Consider the following 13,137-nt stretch of genomic DNA (forward strand, 5'->3'; position numbering starts at 1 on the left):
AGCATGGCAAATATCCCCCCTCAGAATTAATGAATTTTATTGCCTGGAACTGTAAAGGCACAAGGTCACAAGATTTTAGCCAACTTGTTAAGGATATTAGGGAATATAGTGCTTCCCTTGTGTGTTTGTTTGAGACACATCCAAATAAGGGTTATGCTAAAAGAATTATTAAGAGAGTCGAGTTTGATGGTTCTTTTATTCAAAAGACATGGGGACACTTAGATGGCATTTGGTGTCTATAGAAAGGGTGTAATATGAATATGGATATTCTCGCTCATGATCATCAATATATTCACATAAGAGTTAGGTGGAGGAAGGGCCAAAGTTGGTTAATTACTTATGACAATTTATGCCAAACCTTATTACCAACAACAAAAGGTTTCGTGGGATACTTTTCAGGATATTGTGGTGGAAGTAGAGAAGCCTTGGGCTCTTATTGGTGACTTCAACACTATTCTTTAGACCCATGAGTGTCAAGATGGTTCGAACTCACCTTCTTGGAGAGGCTCACATGACTATGAAGAAGTTCTCCAAGACTGTGATTTAATTGACAAAGGCTTCCAAGGGCATGCTTTCTCCTGGAAACACAACAACTTGGAAGAAAGACTTGATCATTTGGTGTTTAATTTGGCTTGGTGTTTAAAATTCTAGAATGCAATGACTTTTTACCTTCCTTATTTCAAGTTTGACCACATAGCGATTATGGTGAAGATGGATAATTTCTACTCCAGAAATAGGAAATAAAGACCTTTTCGTTTTGTTGTTATTTGGCTAACACATTCTAATTTTAAAAGATTCCTACATGACTTTTGGAGGCAGAATGCTCTTTGGAATGAGCACATGCATTCATTACAAGAGGTGCTTCGTAGATGGAATAAGGATACCTTTGGTGATATCTTTAACCTCAAACCAAATCTCCTCCACAATTTACATAGGGTTAATATTCAAATGGGCAGCAATAGCACATTTTTCTTGTCAAATTTGCAAAAGACAAATTTGATAAATGCTTTGGTTTTAGAGGTCTTAGGCTAAATGAATAACTTACGGGGATCAAAACACAAATTATTTCCATGGTGTCACCGTAATTAAATGTAAGAAAAATTTCATTAAGCTTATTTAGGATGATGACAGTTGATGGATCACAGATGCTGAGGAGTTAGAGAGGTTAGTTACTACTTATTTTCTGAATATTTTTACTGACGATACTCCTTATTCTCCTTTATGTGCACAAGGAGGTTTACTCACTTCATCAAATTTTGTGATAGAATCCCTTAAGTTGCCTATCTGAAATGAGGAGATTCGCAATGTGTTGTTCTCCATGGGTAATTACAAGGCACCAAGGATGGATGGGTTCCAAGTTGATTTCTATAAAAGTCAGTGGGAAATGGTGAGGGATTCCTTTTGTAGTCTAATTAAGCAGAGTTTTGTTGATCATTCAGTTATCAAATCTTTAAATAAGACCCTCATTACCTTGATTTTGAAGCCTGTGGTTAATTTAAGATAGCTTTGGCCCATCAGTCTTTGTAATGTTTCTTAAAACTATTACAAAGATCCTAGCTTGGAGGTTGAGACCGATAATGGGATTCCTAGTGCATCCCTGTCAATGCAGTTTCATTCCAAATCATAATAATGGAGATAATATCATTATTGCCCAAGAAGTTATTCATACTATGAGGAGTCAAAGAAAAGGAAGAGGATGGTTGGCAGTTAAATTTAATCTAGGGAAAGCTTATGGTGCATCAGTGTATCTCTTTTGCTCACATGAGATTCCTTTGAATGGTGAAATGCTTGATTCTTTCACTCATTCAGGGGTATTTGATAGGGACACTACAAGAAAAATGCATATTAGTGACGAAACTTTTCCTCGCTAATCCCTCATTATTCCCTCGCAAAACAGTTTTGCGAGGAAATAGTGAGGGATTAGCGAGGGAAAAGTTTTGTCGCGAAATCCAAGTAGCTAATTAGCAAGGGACGTCATTCCTTGTCATTCTGTCACACCTTTCGTAGTAGATCCCTTGCTAATTACATGAAGGAGGTTAGAAATTTTCTAGCTAAATAGTGACAACTATGTGTCACAATTCTCTTTCCAATCCCCAACTAATATTCTTTCGTTATTCCTTCTCAAATATATACCTAGCAGTTTGATCTCTATTCCCTCGCTATTGATCCCTTGCTATTTGGTAGTCATTCCCTCGCCAACCTTCATTCGCCAATCAGTCGCTATTATGAGCATCTATTTCCTCGCCATTTCTTTGCAGTTCCATCACTAGTAGTGCATGTATGTCTTACAATTTTCTCACAAATGTTCATTTCTAATCCGTAGCTAACTCTTTGTTAAATTCCCTTGCTATTTCCTAGCAAATTCCTCGCTATGGTGCTCGCTGATCCCTCACTATTTTGTCGCAATGATTTTTTTATGATTGGGGTTTTATATTAAAAAGTGTAATTTCCATTTGAAATGCATAAATATATTTGCATCAATGAAATAACTTAAAAAAAATCTTATCAAACAATTAACTAAAACACTTTAGCTTTCAACATAATAAAAATACTCAGAGTCAATATCGTAATAAAAATACTCTAAATCTTCAACACAATTAAAATAAGAAATAGAGTTTAATGAAACTACACTGCAGTAACATCATCTTCATTATGGTTCTTCCCACGTTTTTGGACTGATGGTGGTGATGGTATCTTTATCGCAGGCAATATTTTTGTCCTAAAAAACTGCATCTGTGTCTGCATTTGCTGTTGCAAAAGTTGTTGCATTTTTGCTTGTGCCTTCATTTGTGCAAGCATTTGTGCTTGCATGTCTGCCTTATCCTTCAATTGTGCCTGTGCCTCTATTTGTACCTGCACTACTAGAAATACGTCTTTTTAAGTCGGTTAAGTAGTGTTTTTAACGATGGTTTTTAACCGTCGTAACAGCCGCCGTCGTAAAAGGTGGAAATATTTTAAAGATGGTTCTACAAACCGTCGTTGTAAATACAACTTTTTACGACGGTTTATGATGAACCATCGTGTATATATGTGCTTTTTGCAACGGTTGTTGATGAACTGTCGTTGTATGTCTATAATTTTTACGACGGTTGTGAGATAACCATCTTCGTATGTGACATGCAAAAATGACTTTTTACACCGGTTTTGAAATAACCGGTGTAGTGAGTGCAATATACTAAGACGGTTGTATTATAACCGTCGTAGTATTACCAATTTTTTTTAACTTTTTTACGTTGGTTGTGAAGTAATCGGCGTGGTAAGTGCAATATACTAAGACGGTTATAGAATAACCGTCGTAGTATTGTTTTTTTTTTTTTTTACTTTTTGTAATTTTTTTTGGTATATTTCCTTTTTTTTGTTTTTTTTTTAATTTGATGGGAACCAAAACTATCAAATGAAAATGATGCAAGAAATTAATAAGTCTGTCAAAGCAAATTTATACTAGATTTTCATTCTAGAAGAAATGATCATCTTAAATATTTTTAAAAATAAATTAAATTAAACATTTTATTAGTAATTTAGTCAAATAATAATAGTAATAACAATAAATGGGGATGATCTATTTAACAGAAATCCTGTTATGGATGAATTTCTGCAGTCCACAAAAAGTTAAAAAAATGTTCATATCAACGACACTCATAATATGCTACATCTCCATATCAATAGAACCAACATTCCAATCATGCGTGCTAGAATCATCAGAACTGCATCATTTGGAAATTAAATAGCACCTGTAGAAGACATAAGAATTCAGCATGAGTAAATATCAAAAAATTCTTTGAAATTATGTTTATTCCTCAATTATATTAGCTTACCAAAACGAAAACCTGATTAAACTATATGAAAATAAATAAATTCCATGCTCATGTTAAAGCCATAGAAAAATATATTTCATGAATATCATAAAAAAAGAAAATTAGAACATACTTCACCAGAGCATAACTCTGCCAAGATACAGCCGAGAGACCATATATAAATCTTTTCATCATATTGAAGGCCTAACATCACTTCAGGAGCAATTTCGATATCAAAGTCAAACAATCATCAGGAGCTGCGATTGATCACGAGCTTCCATGAGAGATGGTTAATGATGCACCAAAAAGTCAAGCAGCATATGTCGACAAGATATTTTTCTTTAGAGTTAACTCGTCGGCCTTCGCAGGACTAATGGACTGCATCAATCAATCAATCAACATAGGCAAGTGAGTAGCACGATTATGCATTCAATTCTTAATCTCACTTTACAACCAAATAATTGAAATTTACCACAAAAAAAGAATATTCATAATTATTTCATGAGTGAGTAAAACTTCAAGGTTTGCTTCGACTGAAAGAGAATATTACCTTGTCAAGTATGCGCTGTAGGCGCTGGATTTCGTTCTTAGCATAATCAGAACCTTTTTCCAAGTAATTCTTGGCAGCTTTCAAGTAAATCTTCCCGTGCCTAATGATAAAAAAAAAAGGATTAGTAGATTACCGCATCTAGTTTCTTATTTTGGGCAAAGATTGCAGAACATATGCAACACAAAAATGAAAATTAAACTATTCTCAAGTGACATAACTAAAAGCAAATGTTCTAGAAGGATGATGTTTATTTAAGTTACCTTGAGGCAGAACCCTTCAGCTTCTCAACTTCCTCTTCCATTCGGGTAAACATGGATTTCTTCTCTTCATCGCTGGCAGCTACAAACTCCTTAACCAAGACATCCAAGCTTTCTACTATACCAGCCTGTACAGAAAATATCAAATGTATGAATAAGACACCAACTGCAACAATTTTAACTTTCATCCCCGACCAAAAAATAAAATAAAACAAAACTCTAGCTTCTCTTTGATGTCATTTCACTAACTTGGGAAGTAAGTTGTCCTTTTACATCTCGACTTGTTCCAGATTTCTCATTGATAAAAGCCACAAAGTCATCCAAGTCTCTTCCACCTCCGTACTCTTCACCAGCTTTGTTGCCCTTTGGGAAGAACTTCAAGGTAGGAAATCCACTCACATCATACCTGCATAAATATTATTCTAGCAAACTTCAATTATTTATCATGTTGTAATATTCCATCTTTATCCTCTTCGCTGGATTTTTTGTTTTCTTAACCACCGTAATGACATTAGTTATGTAGTATCATTTATTAGCAGTATTAACACATTCATCTGTTTCAGTTCCTATATTATTTTGTCTTGTTGCTATATTCTATAAAATCCCATATCTGAATTACACAGAAATATAGTCCCTGAACAGGTAATGATTCATATATTTCATCACATTATGACTCGAAAAGAAGACAACTATGAATAAGCACTATGCAACGTGGACATCTATCAGTCTAGGGCCTCTAAAAACAATTTTATTTCTACTGGCCTTCACCTGTAAAGTTTTGATTCACTCAGAACAAACACAACTTCTTCATATCAGGTAAATAAAACTCACTTTTCAGCCAGATCCTTATATTTATCAGCATCCAGGTTTGCAATTACTACATCTTCCTCCAATTTAAATGCTGTGACAACTTTCTCGTAAGTCTGAAGGAAAAAAAGAGCATAGTCAGGTTTCACATTATTGGTTTTACAAAAATTAACAACCCTGACCTTAAAGTGATAATAAGAAATCCTCAAAGATATACTTATAGGAGCAAGACTTTTGCAATGTCCACACCTAACAGAATCACAAAATTTATTAGATCTAGCAGTATGAGTGTTTTCACAATATTTAGTGTGTAATGTAAAACTAAGTTTTACCAAATTTTAGTCCAAACCACAACATGAATTGAAGACAAAAATAGAAACAATACGAAAATTATTAGTCAGTACCAGGGTGCATAAAACTCAACCAAGACATCTTTGGTTTCATCTAAGACAACCTCATTAAAATTTTCAGATGTAAGCACCACTACATTGGAAGGAGCTGTAGCAATCTTCACATTTGTTCCTGCGAGAAAATCTCATAGTCAGGAAATCCCATTAAAATTGCAAGCCAAAAGCGCATAATAGAAGACAAAGGGAAAACCAAATTGTATTGATGCCTATCCTCAACATCACCATAACTAAAAAATATAGGGAAACTCGGAAAGTGTGTAGACAGTGATGTTCATGTAAGATATGAATGAAACCAAAAAGTTTAGTGGCTTGGTAACATCTTTCCTACATAAAATATTTTTCCTTTTTTTCAAAAGCTGGTGCAAGATGGCTAATTTCTGATATGTCAAATTCAAGATAATACATTCCCTCAGAAGTTACACAAACATGTTAATATCACAATGCCTTCGCTTTCATAGAAATTAAAGCACAAGGTTTCAAAAGCTCAAGCAGTACCTCCTTCCGTATTTACAAACTCAGCAAGTGAATCAGCAGTGCGTGGCCCTTCATACCTATGGGAATTTTCCAAAATCAAGTATTGAATGCAAAAGGAATGATAAATGAGAAATGACAGGTAAATAACTATGAATTAAGATATAAAATTGTGTCAATGTTATATTCCAATAGACAAAAATCTCCTCACTTTTTGGGTTCAAGAGATCCTTTTGGAAACCACTGAATTGTTGGGTACCCAGAGACTCCATATTTGCTGCACAAACTCTTGTGCTCATCACAGTCAACCTACATTACATTAAAAATTAAGCTGTCAATTTGGGTAATGAAATTACTGAATCCTCACTGAGAAAGGTAAAATGGAAACAATAAAAACATACAGGCACAAGAAATCTGAGTACATTCACAAGAAAGTACATTCACAAATCTGAGCACAATAAAAACATACAGGCACCATATTTGCATAACTCTTTGAAGTCCATGTCTGCATATAAACCTGCAGTTCTCCAATTGCAGAAAAAACACATATTATAATACATATTAAAAGAAGAGTAATAGAGGATTTTTACATTCTCATTCAATCTACAATAAGAGTTACAGAGGACTTTTAGAATAACTTTCTTGAAAGTCATACCAAAGTTAGTTAGTAGGCAATTAGAGTATAAAGATTAAACTCTTGAAACAATTTGAATGAAGTATATATAAATTTAACAGCTTTATGGAACATAAACAAATGACAGAATCATTAAAATTGAAAATAAAAAAATAAAAACCTTTTCCAGAGTTGCCATCCTGTTTGACAGTGATACCATTGCACCCTCTTGCAGACAAAAGGTTGCGATAATCTTCCTCAAGAGTGAAAAGAGCATAATGAAAAGGGTTAAGAAAGGTGTATAATATGAATGAAGAGATTACCTGAACTTGAAGAGGTGAAGGAGGAGTAAGAAGAGCAGAGATTTCAGTGGCACAGTGAAAGCCAATAGGGCAAACGGAGTCCATTGACTATGGCAAATAAACCTGCAGGATGACTATGCATATTCATGAATGGAAATGTCCTAAGACACATATTACAACAGAAATAAAATTCAGCTACAAACCTGAAATTCTCGGCAAGAAGGCACACATTAGTGTTTAAGTCATCACCACTAATAACGACGAGCCCATCCAAGTCTACGTTGTTAGCTGTTTCTTTCGATTATTTAACATGCACCATGCAAGTACACTGAACAAGTGCATCACACTTGAAACAAGCTAAACAAGTGCTAAAATTAATTAAACATGAGCCCTAACAAAAGTCACCTTTCTATGTTGCTTAAGTTACCATGTAGACAAACAAATAACATTTGTAATAGAGAGCTCATATGGCCGATAAGGGAATCTATGAACTAATAATTGCGTTGATCCTATTAAAATGAACATTTTATAATAAAATAAAACCACAAACTAAAACAATTTAAGCATAAACAATGGAGACCTTAATTGTGCCTTTCATATAATCAGATGAAACAATTGTTTGAAATTTTAAACGAAATGATGTAATGACACTAAAAATGTTCTACTACATAATGGAAATACTCTTTAGCATCCGCTTTTCCTAATACTTAAAAATAATGTTGCCCATTTTTGGCAAAGTGTGGTGATGGACTCCACGTCTAACGGTGATCCATCAAAAAACCACTACAAAATTAAGAATTGATGACATTATTAGTAACTTAACAAATATTAACCAAACCTACAATCGTAAGTCCATGCATTACGTATACCTTGTTCTAGTCATCCTTCAATCCACCAGTCACTATGCACCACATCCAATGCATGACATAATATCTGCACTCGTACGCTCCAGTTTGGACATGACTCTAAATTTAACAGTGAAAATTGTTAGTTAAGATACAAGACTTCAACATGTACAAACACTTCATTAGAAACAGGTAGAACTTCAATAATTTCTAACCTTTGGTTCAACCCACCGAGGTGCAGCTTGATTAGACATGCCATGGAAAGAACTGGTTATTGTCTTCATTGCACTAGTAAAAAAAATACAAACAACCATATATATGACAACCATTATTTCTGTATATGTAACAACAATTACCTCCACAGACCATCATTTGTATATTTGAATAGAACCTGTTAATTGTGGCTTTGATGTTAATATTTGGCTTCTTCCTCAGAGAACAAAACCAAAAAACCGTGTTTTCCCTTGGACACAAAACAAATAGTTGCCAATGTGCCCTGAAGTTGACAATTACAATTAGGTTTTTATTCAAGAAAAAAAAACGACTTTAATTACAACAACAGTTCAACTTACTGATGCAAGTAAGCCCCTAAGTACAACTGCCTTTGTGATTCCTTGACCCATATTTGAATGTATTCTTGGCATTGTTCACGTCTGTCCTTAGCATTGTGTATAGATTGAGGCTCCAACAGACCATACAGTGATTGATCAACTTTGCTTCTACCACAGTTATTCATAAAACTATTTGCAACACAAGTCATGAATATTGTAAATGTTTTAGATTCAAGAATGTTGGTTATGACGTAATCAAACATAAAGGTTGACGAAAAATGACTTACATGGTCCACAACTGCAGGATAGATATGTTCAAACACTTGTCACCTGATATTATTTCCGCTAGATCAGCATGTGCGATGAAAAATTTTGCCCCAACATCAGGAAGTCCAAATTGCGTCGCCTCCCACGGCACTTCCACTGGACTCTTGTACATGTAAAACAATGTCTTCATCAATTCGCCCAACGAATCAGGTTCCGCTGCAACCTCAGACTCACCAAGACGTCCAACTGGCAAACGCGCATTATGATTTGAATCCTATATGGTACAAGAAAATAAGTAGTAAAGTTAATCACAAATGGTGTATTAAATTAAATGACATTAGGCAAGGCGATAATTATATTACTTACATCAGTTATAGGCTTCACTAGATGTCTGGGCCATGCAATGAATGTGCTACTCGCGTCCCTGACATACTGAATCTCTGCAGTGGGAAATGGGACACTGGCGTCACCATCGTAAATTGTGTCAACACAAACCCTTACTACATCATCTGCGTAAGCAACATTGTGTATAATGCCACCAACTCCATACATTTTTCCCGAAGCCACCACCTGTGTACTATCACCACACACAATGTATAACCCCACAATAGAAGCATCAAGTGTAGACCGCTCCTTAGCAACAACATTTGCAGCAGCCTCGACACAGCTTTCTTTGGTGCTGACACGTGCAACCAATACATCAGGGATAGACGGTCTACAAGGAGCTGACTGTTGCGTTTGAATTTGTGATAACTCACTCTTGATCGCATCCAACTGCTTTTGCAATAAGTCGATAGTCCGTTTGTTTTCGTCTTCTACCTCTTTCCTCAACTCTTGCTTTATACTTCCTATGATTTCCACCAATTTATCTGCGGTCATCGTCGCCGAAGAAGTGTTGGAGCCACTACCACGCAGTCCATAGTAATTACCTATAGTGACACCAAACAAATGTGACTGTTTTACTTACAGTATAGTCTAAAGGGACATAAAAATCTAACATAGGAACAATGAATTGAATGAAACAAGTGAGTAATAATGTTGAAAGTTGAAATTGCAGAGATAGATACCTGGCAGAGAATGTGAACCGCAATGAGGACGAGAGAGGCACTTGCAGAGATTACCAAACAAATGTGAACCCTAGCAAAGATCTATATGAATAAAGTAATTTTCCTTAGTAACGAACAAAATTCAATTTGTTGCATCAGGAATTGTAGCAACGGATAACGAATTGGTGGAAATAATAATAAAGAAGGGTGAGGGTTACTTACACAGACAAAGTGAGTGCTCCAAGAAAGAGAGAGGAATGGACTGTGACGGAGGTGCAGCGGAGGACGGAGGTGACGGCAAGCAGAGAACTAAAGATGCGAGGCTGCAATGAAAGGGTACCGAGTCTGGTTCAGGGTTTTGATTATTAAATTGAAATAATTAATTTTATTGTACAAAGTAAATGAATAAATAAATAAAAATATCTAAAATAGTTATAATTTTAAATCAAACTGAGCTAACAACTGCTCATAAGTTTGGTTCGGGTCGAATACCAGTAAAAAAGAAAAGTTTGTATTAGAGTCAAGTTGCGAACTCAACTCATTTGTAGACATGTTTTTTTTTTTTTTTTTCTGAATTCTCATTTAGTGTCAACTATCCCTACTCTAATTTTATTTATTATGTTTTAATATTTAATCTTCTATACTTTTGTAGATTTAATTTATTGTTTTAAATATACTATAGCAATGTGTGTGACATGTTGCCTAACTAAAAAAGTGAGAATTTAACCTTCAAATTGTTAGAATCCAATTGATGTTCACTTGATTTTATATAATATGTTACAATATAATATAAAACATAAAGCACTAACTTTTATTTATAGTAATAATCTATCATAATCCTAATTAAATAGGAAACAAATCATGAGATAATTGTTAGAATCCAATTGCAAGGTATGGGGTTGGAGTCCCACATTGCAAATATGGGATTTGAGTGTCAATTTAAAAAGGCCTTGGGCTCTCCAACTGCAATGGCTAGTTTTTGAGGATTGGTTCTCTCTTGGTTCTTGTCAATAATAAGGAAATATGAAAGCCAATCCTGGGAGGTAATTCAGATAATAATAAAATATGGAACTAATCTTAACATATAATTGAGATACAATTGGATGTTTTTCATTTATTCTAACATTATTCAACAAAAACAAACAGAAGCCTTTTCCACTAGGTAAGACCGGCTACATGGATAAAATAATGTCATTGTATTCTGTTAACAATTAATAAATTCGTGCTTTCATAGAAGCTAATGTGGTGGCTGATTATCTAGCTTCAGTGGCTTATTCTTATAACATAAGTTTACATTTACTTGTTGTTCCACCATCTCGGTGTGTCAATTTTCTGTTGAAGGGTGTAATGGGTCTTCCATTGACCCGAAGAACTAATATGCTAAAAGAATAGTAAAACAAAGCTATGCTACTTACCCAAAAAATTGTTAACCGAATTAACATACTAAAGCAAGTAAGCAACATGGCTATATGAAACACCTCAGATTCCAGAAATGAATTTTGTACTCGCACACACACACATAATGAATGAATGAATGAATACAAGAAGCTTTCTTTCTTGATTGCTTTCTTAGTTACTTGAGGATACTTTTAATGCAAATTAGTTGAAGAAGAAAGAAAGACACGTTACTTGAAGAGAAGAGGTTTTTTAAGTTAGGGTTCTTCGCCTATTTTATTAGTGTTATATAAGCACCACATCAATAAAATTGTTTCTTAGTGTTATATAAGCACCACATCAGTAACTTCATTCCTATTTAACTTGATGGCAAACATTTAGAAGTTTCCTCCTTGATTCTCCCTAGGTTTAACTAGTTTCTAACATAGATTCTGACATAAAAATAACAAGTAGTGCTTTTTACTAAAATAAGAAAACAAACAAAATAGAATTGGATTAAACAGGCAAACCATGAATCTTCAACTATTAATTTCAAATTCTACAGCATACATGAATCGAATTAGTACAAATATAGTTTCATTTTCCTCATTTTGAATAGATAACATGAAACTGTGAAGCAAGCAACTTGTCAAGCAATAGAAAAAATACCAGACCAAGACATATACGTTGATAATAGTACAAGAATCTCAACTACTTCAGATGAGAAGAATCTTGGCTACTATTTCTAACATAAAGTCCAAATATATACGTCTTTTCCGCCAATTACTCTATAGTCATCATTAAGCCAGCTTGTCAATGTCACCCATTATAAGTTGATCGGTTGAACAATTTGGAGAGAAAACCATGTTTACAGCTTTAAAATATTGAATTTTAGAACTCAAATTGCTATTTATTTAATTTCTAATTTAGGTTCCATTTTTCTTTTGGCTGGTTTGGTAATACACTTGAAACTTAAAGCCCTTTCTGACTCATGATAGCAATCACTTAAAAAGGTTATAGCCAGAGGAGTTGGAAAATTAGTATGCAGGCTTTGCCTAGTCTTTTGGAGGTGCATGCATGAGAAATTATTGGATGGTAGAAAGTATCTAGACTATTAGGTACGTGTTTGTAGTCCTAGTTAATTTTCAGCAGATGTGATGTCAAGTTTTTTAATTTATCAGAAAGTTAATAAAATTCAACTAATCATCATTTAAAAATCAAACTAATTAACTAGAATCATAGATAAGTAGTACTAGTTCTAGACCAAAGTGCATGTTTTAGGGGTGCCAAAGTATGTTCTCTCAATTTCACAAATTATGCAGTTCAGCTATGTTATAAACTAGACAATTTTTTTTCCTTTAATAATTTCTCATGTGAATCTTCAAGATGGTTTGAATTGGATTTGGACACCCCTACTCAGAAGCCTAAAGAAAAGAGAAAACTATTTGAAATAAGATTAAACTCACAATATTTATAAGTTAGGAGTAAGATTGAAATTAAAATATCAAAAAACAGTACAAATTTAGTTTAAATATGATCTGAAAATGGTAGCACCAAACTGCAATAGATAAAATTAATGTCGAATAATTCCTTACAATAAAATATGGGCCAGCGGAAGTGGAGCAGGCTATGGACCAAGGGTTGGACCTGGGTCCTAGGAAAATCACTGAACTGTACATAAAGAATATTCCAAAAGAAAGAAATAAGGGGCTGTTAGGAGTTAATAGTGAGGTGGCAATTAGTTACTGTACAGGTAGCAGGAATACTGGCTGTGTACAGGGGATGGAAGCATGGTTTTTGAGAGCCAATTAGAAGGGGATCTTCTACTGAGGAGGTGAAGGCTCTGGAGT

General features: G+C 34.4%; 1 protein-coding gene across 1 annotated transcript; it reads right to left on the minus strand.

The window, feature by feature from the left end:
* Positions 1 to 4,019: 4,019 nt before the first annotated feature.
* Positions 4,020 to 7,309, minus strand: LOC114416004 (probable protein disulfide-isomerase A6). Its single transcript, XM_028380883.1, has 11 exons — positions 7,226 to 7,309; positions 6,759 to 6,806; positions 6,501 to 6,598; positions 6,314 to 6,369; positions 5,813 to 5,930; positions 5,630 to 5,657; positions 5,433 to 5,524; positions 4,851 to 5,007; positions 4,605 to 4,729; positions 4,345 to 4,444; positions 4,020 to 4,172 (listed from the first exon to the last, which is right to left on the minus strand). The coding sequence occupies exons 1-11, from the start codon at positions 7,307 to 7,309 to the stop codon at positions 4,104 to 4,106; spliced, it is 975 nt and encodes a 324-aa protein (XP_028236684.1). The 3' UTR covers positions 4,020 to 4,103.
* Between the last annotated feature and the right edge of the window lie 5,828 nt (positions 7,310 to 13,137).

This window comes from Glycine soja, chromosome 6, assembly GCF_004193775.1.
Source record: "Glycine soja cultivar W05 chromosome 6, ASM419377v2, whole genome shotgun sequence".
NCBI lineage: Eukaryota > Viridiplantae > Streptophyta > Magnoliopsida > Fabales > Fabaceae > Glycine > Glycine soja.

Bases quoted from the DNA above. Each gene is read 5' to 3' on its own strand.
- LOC114416004 (XM_028380883.1), bottom strand. From the start codon at position 7,309: ATGGACTCCGTTTGCCCTATTGGCTTTCACTGTGCCACTGAAATCTCT. The intron at 5,658-5,812 runs GTACTGACTAAT...TGATTCTGTTAG, and splicing joins GTTGAGTTTTATGCACCCTG to GTGTGGACATTGCAAAAGTC. The intron at 5,008-5,432 runs GTGAGTTTTATT...ATATTTATGCAG, and splicing joins TATAAGGATCTGGCTGAAAA to GTATGATGTGAGTGGATTTC.